Below are 21,013 nucleotides of genomic sequence, written 5' to 3'. Positions count from 1 at the left end.
AGGGTGGTGGATATGTGGAATGCTCTCCCGCAGGAGGTGGTGGAGATGAAAACGGTAATGGAATTCAAAAATGCATGGGATAAAGACAAAGGAATCCTGTTTAGAAGGAATGGTTCCACAGAATCTTAGCAGAGATTGGGTGGCGACGCTGGTAATTGGGAAACAAAATGGGAGCTGGGCCCTGATTGTGACTGAATAGATAGGGATGGTGGCTGGAGTGTAAATTTTAAGGGGCTTCGACATAGCTTCAGAACTTAGTACAAGAACAGTGCTGTGTAGACTTCTACGGTCTGTGCCCTGAGAAAGGCAAGGACAAATCAAACTCTGGTATATATATATGAAGTATCACATACCATGTAAATGAATTTATCTTGTTGTGCAGACTGGATGGACCGTACAGGTCTTTATCTGCTGTCATTTACTATGTTACTGTATTTTATTTTTGTTATACATTGCTTTGAGCTTCAATTGGGCGATTTATAAACTGAAATAAATAGCTCCACTTTATGATTATAGTATCCCCTCAGGGTGAGTTCTTTTGCTGCTCCTTTATTTATTTCTTTAGACTTAGCTCGCATGTTTTCTGTAGGGGGCCTGAGGCAGGTTACATTCAGCTACAGAAGGTACATCCCTGTCCCTAGAGGGCTCACAATCTTAAGATGTAGATTTACTAAAAGTCACTATTGCTCATTAATCCACATTATTCACCACAGATCTTGTTTTAGGCAGTGGGACCTATTTACCAGTAACAAATATTACAAAACATAGCCCTAAGTTTGTATCTGAGGCAATTTAAAGCAAAATGATTTAGCCAAGATCAAACAGGAGCATCAGGGGGATTTGAACCCTGACTTCCCTGGTACTCAGTCCAGTGCTCTGGCCACTAGGCTACTCCTCCAGTCTGCTTTCCATGCTCAACCTTCTAGTCCTCTTCATACCATATCCCTTCCTTGTCTGCCTACAGCATTCAATTATACCATGGAGAAAAGTTGCATCCGGGGAGATATTGTTTGACCTAACTACCACCCTAAATCTCATACTGATATTGGTTTGTTCTTAGATTTTAAATGTAGGTTAACAATGTCTACCGTATATAGCATCATTTTGAGGATCTTTGGAGGCCCGTGGGAATGGTGACTTCTAAACTTTTCTCACTCCCCTTCTTCCACTTCAGATCAGCATCTTTATGACTCACTTGTCCAACTACGGAAATGACCGCCTGGGCCTATATACCTTCAAGCACCTGGTTCGCTTCCTGAACTCGTGGACTAACCTGAAGCTGCAAACACTGCCCCCATTTCAGCTTGCACAGAGATATTTCCAGATCTTTCCTGAGGAGAAGGATCCTCTGTGGCAGGTAAAGGAACTGATAGGATCATTGTCGCCTTAATGGGAGAACAAGAGAAGAGAATCCCAGAGTAAATATCGGAATAGGCCTTAAAATTGGGCCCGCTTGCACTGAGTTACGGTGTTCTTCTACCCTTCAATCTTCTATCATGTCTTGCTTCTTAAGTTCTCTAGGCTTGTGCATTGCAGCCTAAATGGTTCCATTACTTATCCCTGCCCCAGCTGTTCATATCTGGTAATGTAGCAGAAAATGCATGTATTGTTCTAAAACATTTGGTCATAATATAATTTGTGCCTTTATTGCTGCATTCCTTGTTAATGTAAATTATTTGTGTGTACAGCTTACACACAAACCCTTTTGTTCCCAGATTAGTTTGCTAGTTCAGTATTCAGATTTATATTCTCGCTAGAAGCTCACATATTATGCGATGGACAGAGTGTGTAGAAAAATCAATTATGGTAGGAAAGGTTGAAGGTAAAAGAGGGTGTGGAAGATGAGCAATAAAATGGATTGACACATAACAACAATGAATGCACGCTTAAAGCACCTCCAAACACAAGTAGAAGACAAGACATTCTGGAGAAAGTCCATTTATATGGTCGCCAGGCATTGGCTTCAACTTGACGGCAATTAATCACTCCAGATTTGCATTAGTTAATCTGGTTTCAGTCCCTGTACTGTTCACTGTGAGAAACTACTCCAGTATTAATGTGAATTTGTTTCCAGTCATATTCGTCCTTGACATTGGAGTTGACAATATGAACTTGTGATTAATGCAGTATTAGGAACTACCCAAGTGGTTCCTAATACTGTCCAGGTGTGACATCACCTGCCTGGATGGGTGGGATTAGTTACTCCAGGATTAACGTGGTACTCACTGTTCCATCTCTTGCTCATATGAATACAAGCAGCAGGATGTCTAGAGCACAGGTTCTCAACCCACTTCTCGGGACACAGTCAGCCAGTCAGGTTTTCAGAATACCCACAATGAATCTGCATGAGATAGATTTGTACTGAGTGGCGGCAATGCTTGCAAACTCGTGCATATTCGTTGTGGGTATCCCAAAATCTGACTGGCTGTATATATCCCAAGGACTGGGTTGAGAACCCCCGGTCTAGAATAATTTTATACTCGCTGTGATAATTTGAAAACGAATTAAATTTGTGTACGAAGAAAATGTAAGAGCCTAAAAATGGAGCCTCTCCATTCCACCACCTCTTCACTATGTATGCTCTCCTCACCAGTTATATGTTTGACACATCCTTGCCTTGTGTTGTACCAGGATCCTTGTGAAGACAAGCGGCACAAAGACATCTGGTCCAAAGAGAAAACCTGTGACCGATTCCCAAAGCTTCTCATCATTGGACCCCAGAAAACAGGTAGCATATTACTCATAGTAACATAAAGAAAGACCAGCATGGCCCATAGAGTCAGCCCAGGAAGGTTGTTGAGGTTGTACCTGCCTCACAGTGCAAGGTACTTTCCCCATGATTTGGTTAGACATGCAAAGTCATTACATAGCTGAAGTGCTCTATGCTTAGTTTGCATTGTCTTGCCTTGCACGGATGAACTGTGTGCATCCTACTTCTTTTTGAATGGCAGCACCATTTTTGCTTCCACTACCTGTCTCAGAAGAGCATTCCAGGCATCCATGAAAAAACATTCCTGGTGTTGCTTTTGACTCTACCTCTTGTAGTGTCTTATATCCTACTGTACTTCAGTGCTAGTGATCAGTAGTCCTAAATTTGTACTGGCCGTGGGGCAATGTATGGAACACCCTGATGCTGCAGTCTTGGCTCTTCAGTTCACAGGGGTAGCGAGAATTGCTGCTTTAGCTTCAGTTTACATAGGAAGTGGAGTGACCTCACCAGTGGGGGGAGCAACTTCAGACATCCACTGATAACTATGTTGTCTCTGGGATTAATCAGCCGATGCTTCATTGTAGCTTTTGATTTCCCTAATGTGTTTTACTTGTTCTTACATGCTGAGATCTTTTGAGGCCTTGGGTAATGCGGACCCTATAGTTATACTTGGGGTTCAAATGGTGACAGCAATCAGCCACAGAAAAACCATTTCCAATGACCCCTATAATTTTCTTTAAGGAGAAGGGGAAGGGATTTTGCTCACGCTGTTTTTATTTTTATTTTTTAGAGCAAGAGGTTCCTTAGCCACACATATAACACTTCCATCACTTTCTTTACTTGTTCACTATGTTTACAGCTTGATGTGGTTCAGTTCACTTCCTGTTGCTTATCTTTGTTTTGGTTTTTTTTTCAGTTCCTATTGGGTTTGTGTATCACAGACACATGAGGGGAAATTCTATAAATGGTGCTTAAGTTGAGCTTCAGAAAACTGGGCGCTAAGCAAGTATTCTATAACAGCAGAGTTGGTTGTGGCGCCTAACTGCCGATTCAGCCCTGTTTTGGCACCTAACCTGTTGCCAAACCAAAAGTTTGGCGCCTAACCGTTGGTGTGCTAGGTAGACTTTTACCCCTTAGAATTCATCAAACATTATAACAGAGGCTGAGAAGTCTCAAATTAGATTAAATTCCTTCTGGGGCTGGTTTGAGTTGATCAGTGTCCTTGCCATAGGTTCTACTATCCTGCATTTTATTTTTCCAACAGAAGGGCTCCATACCTGTTCTATGTGATTCTTGCATGTCCCAAGTGTAGACCAGCCACTAATCAACTGCTGGATCAGTTGGAGTTTTCCATTTCTATGCCAGTGCAATTCTGGCTACCTGCAGTAAGTGGACACGAGTCTGCATTCCCTTCTCCAAATCCCAGTAGGATCTATTTATTTATTTATTTGGATTTATTAACCACGTTTATGAAGAGATTCACCCAAGGCGGTGTACAGCAGGTACAGTTTAACATAAAACTTAGTTAACAGCATAACAATAGTAAAATAACCAAATATAAACATAAATACAATAAATGAGGAAAACTTGGAAACAGCAACTTGAAACCTAGTAATAGGACTAACATGAAACAGTGTTAGAAATACAAACATTTAACAGAACTGTAGAACAATCATTTAACAGAAATATAATAAGTGTCAATACAATGCAAATGAAACCGTAATAGACAGCATAGAAAAACATTTAAATAACACAGATACAATGTCAGCATAATACGAATGAAATAACCTAATAAGGGACTAGTGCCGGCTTGTGATTTATATTCTCCGAGGACAAGCAGGCTGCTTGTTCTCACGACTGGGGTGACGTCCGCCGGCAGCCCCCACCAACCGGAAGAAGCTTCGCGGGCGGTCCGCACGCAAGGCACGCCCACCGCGCATGCGCGGCCGTCTTCCCGCCCGTGCCGCGACCGTTCACACCAGTCTTTTCTTTTCCGCGCCTGGAGAGAGTCGTGCCGTCGCCGCTCTCTCTTAGCAGCCCCGGAAAGACCGTCGCGTTTACGCGATTTTGTTTATTTTTTCGTTAGATTTTGTTGCCGCGCGCTCCTGTTTTTCTTTTCTGAAAAAAAAAAAAAAAAAGAGCACGCGCTCCTTTTTTTCCTCGTTTTCTAGCGAGGGCGTTGCGTTGCGGCCTTGTGGCTGCGCGATCGATTTATTTTTCCGAGGTGTGATTTCCGCCACCATCGACGACTTTAACTTCGCCGACGCGATTTTTCCATCGATGTCCTCGAAGGTCCTGAGTGGATTTAAAAAGTGTGGTCGGTGCGGCCGGCCGATCTCGCAGACCGACACCCACGCTTGGTGCCTCGGGCCGGAGCACAATATCAAGTCGTGTTCTCTGTGTCTCGGTCTCCGGAAACGGACTCAGGTTGCGAGGCAAGTTCTGCGGGACCGTCTTTTTGGAACTTGCGCCGGCCCCTCGACGTCGACCTCGACGGCATCGGTATCGACGCCCGGCCCTTCGGTACCGGTATCGATGCCCAAGAAATCGGCACCGATGGCATCGACCCCAGGAGAACAGGTCCCGTCGGCCCGCCGGTCCTCCGGTGAGGGTAGGGGTGAGAGGCCGCGTGGGCAGTCGGCCCCGGTCACTCCCTCAGCCCGTGGCCCTCGGGACCGAACCCTGTCTGACCCGGGACCGAGGGGGATCGACCTCCTCCTCCTCCATACCACCTGGCACCGGTGACGGGCACCGCAAGAAGGCTAAGAAGCACCGTCACCGGTCGCCCTCGACGCTCGGTACCGGGGAGGAGTCGACGCCGAAGCGTCCTCGTTGAGAGGAAAGGTCCCCCTCGGTGGTGGAGGTACCGCCACGTCAGGGTCTCAGCACCTTGGTGCACTCTCCTGGACCCGAGCAGCTTCCGGCACTGACGCCTCTACCGGCCCCACGTCTTTCCCGACAGCGAGCCTGGACGAGTGCCTCCGAGCCATCCTTCCGGGGATCCTGGAAGGGCTGATGCGCCAGGCTGTGCCGGCACCTCGGCGCCGATGACTGTGGCGCCGGCGAGCTCTAGCCCGGTGCCGAGGCCGTCGACGCCGTCGACGCTTGCGGCGCCGGTCTCGACCGCCACGCAGGTGGAGTCCCCGTCGATGGAGGGAGCTTCGTCCCCGCCGGTGCGGGAGTCCACCGCTCGACGACACCGAGACCTCGGTGCCTCGACGTCGAGCCGGGCCCGGTTCAGGACTCAGCTACATGAGCTTATGTCCGATACTGAGGAAGAGGCCTCGTGGGGGGAAGAGGAGGACCCCAGATATTCCTCCTCAGAGGAGTCTGCGGGCCTCCCCTCTGATCCACGCCTTCACCGGAGAGGAAGCTCTCACCTCCTGAGAGCCTCTCCTTTGCCTCCTTTGTAAGGGATATGTCTATTTGCATTCCCTTCCCCGTGGTCTCTGTGGATGAGCCGAGGGCTGAGATGCTCGAGGTCCTCGACTATCCATCACCACCTAGAGAGTCCTCCACGGTGCCGTTGCACAATGTCCTTAAGGAGACACTGCTTCGGAACTGGATGAGACCGCTATCTAATCCCATCATCCCCAAGAAAGCAGAATCCCAGTACAGAATCCACTCGGACCCAGAGTTAATGCGGCCCCAATTGCCCCATGACTCGGCGGTCGTGGATTCTGCTCTCAAGAGGGCACGGAGTTCGAGGGATACCGCCTCGGCGCCCCCGGGGCGGGAGTCTCGCACTCTGGACTCGTTTGGGAGGAAGGCCTACCAATCCTCCATGCTCGTGACCCGCATCCAGTCATACCAGCTCTATACGAGCATCCACATGCGGAACAATGTGAAGCAACTGGCGGACCTGGTCGATAAGCTCCCGCCGGAGCAGTCCATGCCTTATCAGGAGGTTGTCAGGCAGCTGAAGGCGTGCAGAAAGTTCCTGTCCAGGGGTATCTATGACACCTGTGACGTGGCATCTCGTGCTGCGGCCCAAGGTATAGTGATGCGCAGGCTCTCATGGCTGCGTGCCTCTGACCTGGACAACCGCACCCAGCAGAGACTGGCCGACGTCCCTTGCCGGGGGGATAATATTTTTGGTGAGAAGGTCGAGCAGCTGGTGGACCAACTGCATCAGCGGGAAACCGCCCTCGACAAGCTCTCCCACGAGGCGCCTTCAGCATCCACCTCAGCAGGTGGACGTTTTTCCCGGGCCCGGCAGGCTGTACCCTATTCTTTTGCAAAGCGTAGGTACATCCAGCTGGCCCGAAGGCCTCGTCAGGCACAGGGACAGCCCCAGCGCGCTCGTTCTCGTCAACAGCGTGCGCCCTCAAGTGTCCGTACCGGACGATCTGCCGGTCGAGGGAGGTTAAAATTTTTTCACCAAAGGTGGCCTCTCATAACCTCCGACCAGTGGGTTCTCCAAATAGTGCGGTGCGGATACGCCCTGAATTTGGCCTCCCTGCCACCAAATTGTCCTCCGGAGCTCAATCCTTCAGCTCCCATCACAAGCAGGTACTTGCAGAGGAACTCTCCGCCCTTCTCAGCGCCAATGCGGGGCGAGCCCGTACCACCCGGGCAGGAAGGGCAGGGATTCTATTCCAGGTACTTCCTTGTGGAAAAGAAAACAGGGGGGATGCGTCCCATCCTAGACCTGAGAGGCCTGAACAAATTCCTGGTCAAAGAAAAGTTCAGGATGCTTTCCTTGGGCACCCTTCTGCCAATGATTCAGAAAAACGATTGGCTATGTTCCCTGGATTTAAAGGACGCATACACTCACATCCCGATACTGCCAGCTCACAGACAGTATCTCAGATTCCGCTGGGCGCACGGCACTTTCAGTATTGTGTGCTGCCCTTTGGGCTCGCCTCTGCCCCACGAGTGTTTACAAAGTGCCTCGTGGTGGTGGCGGCGTATCTACGCAAGCTGGGAGTGCACGTGTTCCCATATCTCGACGATTGGCTTGGTCAAGAACACCTCGGAGGCAGGAGCCCTCCGGTCCATGCAGTGCACTATTCAACTACTGGAGCTGCTGGGGTTTGTGATAAATTACCCAAAGGTCCCATCTCCAGCCAACCCAGTCTCTGGAATTCATAGGAGCTCTGCTGACTACCCAGACGGCTCAGGCCTTCCTTCCCGAAGCGAGGGCCAACAACCTCCTGTCCCTGGCTTCGCAGACCAGAGCGTCTCAGCAGGTCACAGCTCGGCAGATGTTGGACTTCTGGGTCATATGGCCTCCACAGTTCATGTGACTCCCATGGCTCGTCTTCACATGAGATCTGCTCAATGGACCCTAGCTTCCCAGTGGTTCAAGCCACCGGGAATCTAGAAGATGTCATCCGCCTCTCCACCAGTTTGCCGCACTTCACTGCTCTGGTGGACCATTCGGACCAATTTGACCCTGGGACGTCCATTCCAAATTCCGCAGCCCACGAAAGTGCTGATGAAGGATGCATCTCGCCTGGGGTGGGGAGCTCATGTCGATGGGCTCCACACCCAGGGTCTGTGGTCCCTCCAGGAAAAGGATCTGCAGATCAACCTCCTGGAGCTCCGAGCGATCTGGAACGCGCTGAGGGCTTTCAGAGATTGGCTGTCCTGCCAAATTATCCAAATTCGGACAGACAATCAGGTTGCAATGTATTACGTCAACAAGCAGGGGGGCACCGGATCTCGCCCCCTGTGTCAGGAAGCCGTCGGGATGTGGCGTTGGGCTTGCCAGTTCGGCATGCTCCTCCAAGCCACATACCTGGCAGGCATAAACAACAGTCTGGCCGACAGACTGAGCAGAGTCATGCAACCGCACGAGTGGTCGCTCCATTCCAGAGTGGTACGCAAGATCTTCCGAGAGTGGGACACCCCTCGGTGGACCTTTTCGCCTCTCAGACCAACCACAAGCTGCCTCTGTTCTGTTCCAGACTTCAGACACACGGCAGGCTAGCGTCGGATGCCTTTCTCCTCATTGGGGGACCGGCCTCCTGTATGCTTATCCTCCTATACCTTTGGTGGGAAGACCTTACTGAAGCTCAAGCAAGACCGCGGCACCATGATTCTGATAGCGCCCTTTTGGCCCCCGTCAGATCTGGTTCCCTCTTCTTCTGGAGTTGTCCTCAGAAGAACCGTGGAGATTGGAGTGTTTTCCGACTCTCATTTCGCAGAACGACGGAGCGTTGCTGCACCCCAACCTTCAGTCTCTGGCTCTCACGGCCTGGATGTTGAGGGCGTAGACTTTGCTGCGTTGGGTCTGTCTGAGGGTGTCTCCGTGTCTTGCTTGCCTCTAGGAAGGATTCCACTAAAAGAGTTACTTTTTCAAGTTGAGGAGGTTTGTCGTTTGTGTGAGAGCAAGGCCCTAGAACCTCGTTCTTGCCCTGCACAAAACCTGCTTGAATACCTTCTGCACTTATCGGAGTCTGGCCTCAAGACCAACTCAGTAAGGAATCACTTAGTGCAATTAGTGCTTACCATATCGTGTGGAAGGTAAAGCCATCTCTGGAGAGCCTTTAGTCGTTCGATTCATGAGAGGCTTGCTTTTGTCAAAGCCCCCTGTCAAGCCTCCCGCAGTGTCATGGGATCTCAACGTCGTCCTCACCCAGCTGATGAAACCTCCTTTTGAGCCACTGAATACCTGCCATCTGAAGTACTTGACCTGGAAGGTCATTTTCTTGGTGGCAGTTACTTCAGCTCGTAGGGTCAGTGAGCTTCAGGCCCTGGTAGCTCATGCTCCATATACCAAATTTCATCACAACAGAGTAGTGCTCCGCACCCACCCAAAGTTCCTGCCGAAGGTGGTGTCGGAGTTCCATCTTAACCAGTCATTGTCTTGCCAACATTCTTCCCCAGGCCGCATACCCGCCCTGCTGAACGTCAGTTGCACACATTGGACTGCAAGAGAGCATTGGCCTTCTACTTGGAGCGGACACAGCCCCACAGACAGTCCGCCCAATTGTTTATTTCTTTCGACCCTAACAGGCTAGGGGTCGCTGTCGGAAACGCACCATCTCCAATTGGCTAGCAGATTGCATTTCCTTCACTTACGCCCAGGCTGGGCTGGCTCTGAGGGTCATGTCACGGCTCATAGTGTTAGAGCCATGGCAGCGTCAGTGGCCCACTTGAAGTCAGCCACTATTGAGAGATTTGCAAGGCTGCGACGTGGTCATCTGTCCAACATTCACATCACATTACTGCCTCCAGCAGGATACCCAACGCGACAGTCGGTTTGGGCAGTCGGTGCTGCAGAATCTGTTTGGGGTGTAAATCCAACTCCACCCTCCAGGACCCGAATTTATTCTGGTCAGGCTGCACTCTCAGTTAGTTGTTCTTCGTAGGTCAATTTTCTGTTGTACCCTCGCCGTTGCGAGGTTCAATTGACCTGGGTTCTTGTTTTGAGTGAGCCTGAGAGCTAGGGATACCCCAGTCGTGAGAACAAGCAGCCTGCTTGTCCTCGGAGAAAGTGAATGATACATACCTGTAGCAGGTGTTCTCCGAGGACAGCAGGCTGATTGTTCTCACCTACCCTCCCTCCTCCCCTTTGGAGTTGCGTTTTCATCTTTTGCTTGTCATTCAACTGGCGGGAACGGTCGCGCACGGGCGGGAAGACGGCCGCGCATGCGTGGTGGGCGTACCCTGCGTGCGGACCGCCCGCGAAGCTTCTTCCGGTTGGTGGGGGCTGCCGCGGACGTCACCCCAGTTGTGAGAACAATCAGCCTGCTGTCCTCGGAGAACACCTGCTACAGGTATGTATCATTCACTATCTTTCTTATCTAATCTTTAATTAATGACCACGATTGTGTGATAATTGGCCATTCCTACCACATGTGGAATAAAATTCTCCAGCATTGCGTTAATTGGCTTTGCATAGGTGATGTATTATCACTGGGGTCAGGTGTGTCGGGAAGAGGTTTTGGTATGAGAATTTCATACAAGTAACTGCAGATGAGCACATGGAGAGTTTGCCATTGCTGTGTGTTCAGTTACTTCTGTAGCCATTCATTCCAGGTCCTAATGTGCGAGTTATTTACTTCTTCTAACAATATTTGTGTAATTTAGATTAGGTGCTGCTTAGGAGCATTTCTGCACAATATTTTAGAGAATGTAGAAATCAGAATTGGTATGTTCAGATTAGGATGAGGGCAATCCTATAACATAGGTGCTAACATTTGTGTGTGATATGCATGTAAATATTTAGAATGTTACCATATGTGTGCAAACGTGTATGTATGTACTTACATGCCAATATTCCATCAAAGCAGTGTTCTTTAAATATGGGTGCATCTTCGATAGCAGGGAGCACATTCAGAGGGGCAGAGCAAGGCACAGACAGAACTTCCACATATATGTGTAACTTATAGAATACTATACATCACGGACTAGATTCAGTAAATGGTGCCCACATTTGGGCGGTGAAAAAAGAGTGCCGACTTCTGTTCTATAAATAATGCTCCGTGTTGGGCGCCGTTATAGAATAGAGCATAGCACTGGGATCCACACCCAACTTTGAGTGCAAGGATTTACACCAACTGAAACCTGATGCAAATCTTCATTCATAAATTAGACACAGATCCCCCGTATTTTGTAATACTATGTGCATCTTAAGTGAACACCCCTGACCCGCCCATGCTCCTCCCCTTTCCAGTTACAGGCTAAAAAAGTTGCCCACATACATCTTTATAGAATAACACTTAGCAAGATGTGCACACGAATCCAAGTTGTTGCCAATTAACGCTAATAATTTTAGCGCCTAATTATTGGCATTAATTGGCTTGTTACTCAAATTGCACGCTCAGATTGGGCGTGCACTCTAATTTGCGTATGCAGTTTTGCGCTCCATTTATAGAATCTGGGGTATAGGTGTATCTCCAGCACTTAGGCACGAGTATTTACACCAGTTCTATGGCAGGTATAAGTGCTTGTGCTAAATGCTATACATGCATATGCCCGGTTACACTAGTAGTCTATAAAGGAAAGTAGGTGCCTATTTCCTGTATAGAATAAGCTCCTACTGGTGCCCTTCTGGGTGCCTAATTGTAGACACCTTTTATGGAATTACCCTGGATGTGTGCAGTTCTGGTATTATTTTAGAAAAAGATCTGCTGATGTCAGGGGCGTAGCCAGACTTCGGCGGGAGGGGGCACATTTTAGCCCCCCCCCTTCCGCGCCGCCGACCCCAATCCCCACCAGCTGAGGTCCTCTTCTTCTGGCACAAGGCTTCGTTCTGTTTCTGAATCTGACGTCCGATGTCAGACTCACAGAAACAGAACGAAGCCTTGCAGATCAGCCAGCAACGCAGCCAGTGGCTGATCTGCAAGGCTTCATTCTGTTTCTTTGAGTCTGAGGACGTAAGGCCTTGCGCCGGAAGAAGAGGACCTCGGCTGGCGGGGGGTTGGAGTCCCCCGCCAGCAAAGGTAGCCTGCGCAGCGGGGAGGGGAAGGGTTGGCGGCGGGAGGGGGGGTCGAGAGGCTCATCGGCAGGGGGCTCCACGTAGCTATGCCACTGGCTGATGTAGAGCCTTTTTTCCCCAATTCATGCAAGAATGTACATTTAGTAGGAGCAGCCATTTTACAAAGATACATTCTGAGAACTTGATGGAGAAAGCACAGCAATTTACACATTTAAGAGCCGACTTCTACATGTGTTAAACAGCAGCACTTTTTTTCTTTATCACATTGAACAGTATGGATTTTGCCTGTTTACGTCTAAGTTTGTACCTGAGGCAATGGAGGTTTAGGGAACTTGCCCAAGATCACAAGTGGCCGTAGTAGATTCAGAACCAGGCTTCTCGGGTTTTCACATGCTGCTCTAACCATTAGGCTACTCCTCCACTGACACTTTTGTGACTCTGCCATCTTACAAACATACAGTATACATGCTGCTAATTAACAACAGAGGCCTTGATCCTTATTTATTTTAATTTTGGAGGGGGAAATAAGCATTGGTGAATAAAGGGAAGAATCCCTCTGTTAAGGAACTGGCCCAACTGAGCACTTTTTACAAACTGACATGTGCAAGGGAGCAGCTGTAAAGCCAGATGTTGATATATAGGAACATACACATACATTTCCTTTATGAAACGGAGATCATAGGTGTAGATTTTAGTTTGACCAAGCCTCACCCAGACCTTTCAAATCTGCATACATATGTAAATGCTGGCTTTCTAAAATTGGATTTTATACATATGTGCGGTATAAATGCAGGTATTTATATGTGTAAATCACAAATAGGGCTTTTAAAATAAGGGTCATAGTGTAGAGACCTCGTCATTTTATTTTATGTGAATTTCTTTATTAATAGTATTGATGGACTGCCATCAGAGCTACTGCAAAAGTAATGAGTACCCTTAGCCTTGTATTTCCATTAGCTTTTGTGCCCCTAGTCTGCAGCCTTCGGCCCCCACCGAGATCATCACTCAAGCATAAGTACATAATGCATCGCCATGCTGGGCCAGGACCAAAGGTCCATCGAGCCAGCACCCTGTCACCGACAGTGGCCAAAAATAACAAGCAATTTGTCCTGCCCATCCTAGAAATACTGTATTATTCCCTCGTCCATTCAATAACATTCTATGGCTTTTCCTCCAGGAAGCTGTCCAACCCTTTTTTGAAGTCTGCTAAGTTAACCGCCTTAACACCTTTTCCGGCAGCGAATTCCAGAGTTTAACTACGCATTGAGTGAAGAAAAATTTCCTCAGATTCTTTTTAAATTTACCACACTGCAGCTTCATCGCATGCCCCCTTGTCCCTAGTATTTTTGGAAAGCATAAACAGACGCTCTACATCGACCTATTGCATTCCACTCATTATCTTACAGACCTCTATCACAGGTTAAAGTAGTGTGTAACTTAAAGTATGTGCTTTGAGTTTGTGTAGCTGTCAGGATCTGTTGTTTTGCTCTCTTTCTGCTGCTCCCAAGAAGCTGCTGTCTTAGATGACTGCCAGATCTCTGGCTAATGGTTGTCTCAGCCCAGAATGCTATCCCTAGGCATGTTTTTTTTTTCCCCTTTGATCTGACTCATGGGCAAGAAGGACATAAGTGGCGTACCAAGGTGGGGGCGGTCCGCCCCGGGTGCACGCCGCTGGGGGGGTGCCGCGGCGCGCGCCTGTTGCCCTGTCTCAGTCCGAGAAAGTTCGCAATTCGCATGTGTTCACTGCTCCCTCTGAGTCTGCCCCGGAACAGGTTACTTCCTGTTCTGGGGCAGACTCAGAGGGAGCAGTGAACACATGCGAATTGCGAACTTTCTCGGAGACAGGGCAACAGGTGTGCGTCATTTCGCCGGGGGTGGGGGGTCCCGCTGCACCCGGGGGGGGGGGGGCGCATCGGCGATCCACCCCGGGTGTCAGGGTCGGAACGCCACTGAAGGACATGTCTGTATTAATGAGCAGGAGTGCGATACTGCCCTCTTTAAGTCATTGCTGATCATAGAAGATAGTTTCTAGGATTCAAATGATTTCAAGTGTGCAAGGAAATCAAGTTTCCGTTTAATAAAATCTTAATGTACCGCCTATGAATAGAATTTTATAAGCGGTCTACAATAATTTAATACTCAACAGATTGAAAAGGAAAGGAAATTCATTGTAGTTTGGGAAAGGAATAGTAAGAGAAATGAGAGAGAAAACAAATCAAACTTAAATAATAACTAAAATAGGGATTAAAACCAAGGGTCAGATTAATAAAATCAAATATATTCAAAAGCCAGAGCTGGCATTGCCGTCATCCAGTCTATTTCAGGTGGGCTAATCAAGGGAAAAAGCATCAGTAAATAAAAAGGTTTTTAGATTCCTTAAAATTTTGTAAGGATTCTCCCATCTTAAGGTAGATGGGTAAAGCATTCCATAGAGTTGAGCCAATAACATTAGATATCTTTGTGCGACCAAAGTCATAACTAAGTTGTCGGAATAGATTGCACTTCACAGTCATCTATTATTGTAGCTCTTTTCTGATTGAGACTTTCTTGTAGTTTGTATTGTACACTGATATCCTCGTTAGCATTATATCAAATAAAGTGAGCCTGAACCTGAAGGGAGGCCTCAAGAAGATGGCAAGCTCATTGAAAAGTTTTCAGGCAGCACATACCACTTAGAGGATCACCTATGCTTGAATTCAGTTTGTTAATTTTTCTATCTCAACCAGGGACAACAGCTCTCTATCTGTTCCTGGGGATGCACCCGGACCTGAGCAGTAACTACCCAAGCTCCGAGACCTTCGAGGAGATCCAGTTCTTTAATGGACACAATTACCACAAAGGCATTGACTGGTAATTCATACTCCTACTCGGGGCTGTTTTTCATGGGGTACTTAAGGGTACTGAGTACCGGCACCTTTTCCATTACCTGCTAACATTGACCCATGGTCCCCAAGTATTAATGAAAGAGCTGAGGCTCTATGCACCAATTATGTCCTTCCATAGATTTTGTGAGTGATTGCAGGGGGCCTGACTGTTGCAGGGTGGGTCCCTCATTGATTACCCCACCCCTTAAAGATGACCTGGCATTTGAGTACTGGCACCTTTTTTGCTAGAAAAAAAACACTGGGCCCAATATTCAGCCGGCAGTGTTCAGCATTTTGCTGGCTGCTGCCGGTGTTAAACCTGGAAATTCAGTGCTGGGGTATGTCTGGGCACTGGCATTAAATTTCTGGGTTTGCAGAGCCAGCTAACGTATAGCTGGTTAAGTGAGATATTTAGCACTTATCCGGGTATGGTTTACCACATAAAGATAGGACTGATTTTTATGTGGTCCTATTTATGCGGTTAGCCTGCCTGGTTAAGTGATGAATATTGGCACTTAACCAGCCAAGTGTTGACTCCACCCCCAGAATGCCCGCAAATTTGCTGGTTTTCAGTTTGGCGCTAACCGGTTATCTTCAGTGGCACTAACCAGTTAAGTTCCCACACAGTAGTTCCCAAACCTGGTCCTGGAGGCATCCCAGCCAGTCAGGTTTTCAGGATACCCACAATAAATATTTATGAGATAGATTTGCATGCAGTGGAGGCAGTGCATGCAAATCTCTCTCATGAATATTCATTGTGGGTATCCTGAAAACCTGACTGGCTAGAGTACCTCCAAAATGATTTAACTGGCCAGGAGCCATTTCTATCCAGTTAAATCGCATTGAATATCAACCCGACTGCTCCTTCTTTTCCCCACTCTATAAAAGTTTGCCTTGTGTAACACCCTTAGATGCCAGTCACTCATCCGCATCAAGTTTTATTATCAGAAGTGCTTTTCACCAATTCCAAGCCTCCAATCCAGCTTTTCTGCTCTACCTGTTTGCTTCACACCCCAGTCACTACACATACACCTGTCACACCTTAATCACTACTTATGGCCCCTGTCCACATTCTCTACCTTGCCCTGTCCCTTCTTAATCTTTTTTCCCCTCCCCTACCGCTGTCTACCTCTGGAAATCATTGCCCCCCCCCCCCCATGTCCCCTCCCATCCCACTCGCTACGGCAATACCCTATTCACCCCATCCCTCACCACCTCACCATCTCTCGTCCCCTCCTCCTTCCTAGCTTTTAACCTTCAACACTTCCTTCCCGCCATTAATCCATCGCCATTCCTCCTACGTGCATCCCGTCTTCGTCACCCCGACCTCCCCCACCCTCCCCCACCCACTCTTGCTCCTCCTCTTGTTATCCGCGGGAGACATTAATCCTAATCCAGGCCCCCCTCACCTGTCCTCCTCCTATCCACGCGAACGATTCCGTGAGGTCTCCAATCTTGTCTCTATTCCCCTCCTTCCCCCCTCTTCCCTCCCCTTCTCATGTGCCCTGTGGAACATCCACTCGGTCTGCAACAAACTGCCCTTCACCCACGATCTCTTCATCTCTCGTTCCCTTCAACTGCTCACCCTAACTGAAACCTGGCTCTCCCCTGATGACTGCCTCAGTCCGCGGCCCTTTGCCATGGAGGTTATCTCTTCTCCCCACTCCCCCGCCCAGCTGGTTGCGGTGGAGGCGTCGGGCTTCTAACTCCTCGCCCTCCTGTAGTTTCCAACCCCTCCTCCTACCGCAGTCTCACTGCTTTCTCATCCTTGAAGCACACTCCATCCGGCTATTCTACCCATTGTCACTCAGAGTGGCAGTCATTTACCCGCCCCCCTAATAAATCCCTCTCTTCCTTCCTTATCTACTACTACTACTATTTAGCATTTCTATAGCGCTACAAGGCGTACGCAGCGCTGCACAAACATAGAAGAAAGACAGGTCCCTGCTCAGGAGCTTACATCTAATAGACCAAAAAAAATAGACTTTGATGCCTGGCTTCCCGTCTTTCTTCGAACTCTCATCTCCGTCCCTCATTCTCGGAGACTTTAACATACACGTTGATGACCAATCGACCCTCACGCTTCTCGGTTCCTCACTCTAACATCCTCCTTCAACCTCCAGCTATGCTCTAACCACCACCCTACTCACCGAGACGGCCATTGTCTTGACCTCGTCCTCCGTCCTTCCGGCTCTCCCTCCAATTTTCACACATCAGCCTCTTCCCTCTCTCCGATCATCACCTGATCACCTTCACACTTCTTCACCCCCCCCCCCCCCCCCTCAGCCCCCGTCCAACTTAACCACTACCTCCAGATCTCCAGGCTATTGACCCCCCACCCTATCCTGTAGTATTTCTAATCTCCTCCCCTCCATCATGTCCTCCGAGTCTGTCGACAAGGCTGTCTCCGCTTACAATGCCACTACTCTCCTCTGCTCTGGACACCCCTCGCACCATCCAACCTCCCGTCCCACTAAGCGTACTATTCCCAGCCATGGCTGACCCCTTGCATCCGTTACCTTCGCTAGTCCTGCGCCCGATCTGCTGAACGCCTCTGGAGGAAATCCCGCACCCACTCAGATTTCCTTCACTACAAATTCATGCTATCCTCCTTCCAATCCTCCCTATTCCTTGCCAAACAGGATTATTACACCCAATTGACCATTCTCTCAGCTCCAACCCCGTCGTCTCTTCGCACCCTTAACTCCCTCCTTAAAGTGCCCTCCGCTTATCCGACATTGCTGCCTGGATGTCCAACCCCACCTGAAACTGAACATGTCCAAGACCAAGCTCATCGTCTTCCCACCAAAACCCCCTTCTCCTTTTCCTCCACTTTCTATCTCAGTTATAACACCCTCATCCCTCCCCGTCTCATCTGCCCGCAACCTCGAGTCATCTTTGGCCTCCTCCCTCTCCTTCTCTACTACGCATATCCAGCAGATAGCCAAGACCTGTCGCTTCTTCCTCTTTAACATCAGCAAAATTCGCCCTTTCCTCTGAACACACCACCCAACTCCTCGTCCATGCTCTCATTTCCTCTCGCCTTGACTACTGCAACTTACTCCTCACCGGGCCTCCCACTTAGCCACCTATCCCCTCTTCAATCTGTTCAGGAACTCTGCTGCAACGTCTTATATTCCGCCAGAACCGATATACTCATATCACACCCTCTCCTCAGGTCACTTCACTGGCTTCCAATCAGATACCGGCATTCAGTTTAAGCTTCTCCTTCTTACCTACAATGCACTCAGTCTGCTGCCCCTCGACTACCTCTAACCCTCATCTCCCCTTACGTTCCCACCCGAAACCTCCGTTCACAGACAAATCCCTCCTCTCATTACCCTTCTCCACCACCGCCAACTCCAGGCTCCGCTCATTCTGCCTCGCCTCACCCTATGCTTGGAACAACCTTCACCGAGTCCTTATGCCAAGCCCCCTCCCTGCCCATCTTCAAGTCTTTGCTTAAAGCCCACCTCTTCAATGCTGCATTCGGCACCTAACTCTTACCTTTCAGGAATTCCAGACTGCCCCAGTTTGTCTGCCCCTATCAGTCTGACTGTTCACATGTCCTTTAGATTGTAAGCTCTTTGAGCAGGGATTGTCCTTCTATGTTAAATTGTACAGCGCTGCGTAACCCTAGTAGCGCTTTAGAAATGTTAAGTAGTAAGTAGTAGTAGTAGTAGTGAGCTGGGAGCCACATGTGCTGCGGCGAAGACCCTCATTTTGGGAGGCAATAATCAAACTATTCGTGCTAGTACAACTCCACTGGTACTTTTTAACTCATGGGTTTGCAACAGTAATAAAAATATAAGTATGCACAGACATCCCCCCTGTTTACAAGCCATGTTGGCAATGCCGACATAGCCCATTCAAAGTGAATGAAACTGTGTTGGCATTACCACACCGGCAGCTACTAGCACTGCTTTGTAAACATGGGCCTTTATCTTTGATTATTTTCTCCAAAAAACTGAGCTCACAAATTTGTGCTCGGTTTGGGGCCCTTTACTAAACTGTGATAAGCACTAACGCATGCTTAATCACAGATTAAAAGGCACTACGCATTTTATAGCGCTGAGGCATATTTGGGGGTGGTAGAGTGGGTGTGGTTATGCTAATTTTTTGTTGTATGAATTTTATTAACATTTTTTTTCACCTGATCTTTATTATCTCATTATCTGGGGGAACTTACAGTTGATAGCCCACATTTTTCACTGTTGGGTAATTTAGCATTAAATGGTATTCAAATGAGAAATACCCAGCTAGTGAAAAAATCCGGACACATTCTTCTGACCACAGAAACCAGGAGAAGATATCAGATGTTGGGTAGGGCCTGGGCAATAACGTTTCCACTATCTACTGAACCATCTGAAGCAAGAGAGACCAATGTTACAAACCCTAGTTTAGACAGAAATTGTATTCTGAATTATGTTCCCCAGGTACATGGAGTTCTTTCCTATCCCTTCAAACACCACCTCCGACTTCTATTATGAGAAAAGTGCCAACTACTTTGACTCCGAAGTAGCGCCCAGACGTGCTGCAGCCCTACTGCCAAAGGCCAAAATCCTCACAATCCTCATCAACCCTGCTGATAGGGCCTATTCCTGGTATCAGGTAATCCTGTGGCATGTGCACATTCATCTGTAATTTACAGCTCATGGTGTCCTGCTGACAGACTGTGTCATCGTTGTTCATGTGTTTGAGCCAGCCCTGAGAGTGCAAGGCAGGAGACTGGGGAAGGTTGCCAGTTCAGCTCACTGCTGACTTGTTGGTTGGGCTTGGACTTGAGTTCAGAAGACAAGAGGGTAATCTGCAGTGGGCTGATGGAAGTACCTTGCTATTTTTCCTACCATTGAACCAAAGAACCTTCACAGAAATGAATGTGTTGTCTATGTGGTGTAGACATGCAGCATCTTTATGCTTTTTATAAGAAAAAGTGACAAATAGTTTTGCATTGTATGAGATCTCTACATTCAATTTCAGCCCCTTCAGACTAACCTGCAGGGTGGGTTCCAGCTTGCATTCTTCTTCTTGAAGGTGAGGATAGTCATTAGCAGAGGCAACAGAATGGGGTGGAGACAACTTTTTATCCCACACAGCAACAAAAACTAGGGAGCTTGGGCAGCAAGGGCAGAGGTTGGTTTGTGCGCCTCCTCAACCCAAGGGTCTCTGCTTCCCTTGGTTGTTCAAACAGTGTCAAGTCTTTCCCTTGTACATTCCTGTATCTTCCAGCAGCCCAGCTTTTTTCTGGGGGGGGAGGTTGGGGTTCCTGCCAGTCTTGTGAAGGCTTGGGAATGAACCTAGAGTGCTCCTAAATACATATGTGATCCAATGAATGCTGGAGAGCTAAATATTTAAATTAACTAAGGAGTGTGCACCAGTGGCAAAGCCATGTGATAAGCCTCAGAGGCCTGGTCCCTCTCATTTTGGGATCAGTACCCCCCCCCCAAATTGCCACACCGTCTGCTGCTAGGGCTGACAGGGATCCCCAAGGGCCACCAGCCAAAGAGGTCTTCCACTAGTGGCCTGGCAGTCGGCCCTTTCTAAACGCTGCCACCACTGCACTGCGCCTGCTTGGCGTTTGCAAAACTGAGCATGCACTGGGGTGGGGGGTGATGAGGCAGCAGCCATGGAAAGTGCCGCTATCTGCCAGGTTTGCCAGTGGAGGACAGCTGGTAGAACTTGAGGATCCTCACCAACCAGTGACGTATTTATTCTAGGTGCATGTGTTGTGTACACATCCCCTGTCAGACACCCACCCCCCCCAAAAAGAAATTTGTGACTTAAAATCATCTCCCTCCCGTCTCCACCCAGGCAGTGGCAGCAGCATTCATAAGCTTCCTGCGGCTTGCACCAGGACTTTCTCTGTGAACTGTCCTGCCCCTTCTGACACAACTTCTTGTTTTCTGAAGGACGGGAAGGTTCACAGAGAAAGTCCCTGTACAGGCCGCAGGCAGCCTATGAGTGCCAGTATCACTGCCGCTGGCTGGGCAAAGACTGGAGGGAAACGAGGATTTTAAGGTACCCCGGGGGGGGGGGAGTGCTCAACCC

At 48.6% G+C, this 21,013-nt stretch overlaps 1 protein-coding gene across 1 annotated transcript in view; it reads left to right on the top strand.

Moving 5' to 3' along the window:
- The window catches only part of NDST1 (N-deacetylase and N-sulfotransferase 1), a 229,583-nt gene that overhangs the window by 187,531 nt on the left and 21,039 nt on the right, over positions 1 to 21,013 (top strand). Inside the window, 4 exon segments of the mRNA XM_030212418.1 lie at positions 1,175 to 1,357; positions 2,632 to 2,728; positions 14,828 to 14,951; positions 19,402 to 19,576. Coding sequence (XP_030068278.1) covers positions 1,175 to 1,357; positions 2,632 to 2,728; positions 14,828 to 14,951; positions 19,402 to 19,576 — 579 coding nt within the window.

This window comes from Microcaecilia unicolor, chromosome 8 (genome assembly GCF_901765095.1).
Source record: "Microcaecilia unicolor chromosome 8, aMicUni1.1, whole genome shotgun sequence".
Lineage (NCBI taxonomy): Eukaryota > Metazoa > Chordata > Amphibia > Gymnophiona > Siphonopidae > Microcaecilia > Microcaecilia unicolor.
Note: the sequence above shows the minus strand (reverse complement) of the source record. Positions and strands in the feature narration are given on the sequence as shown.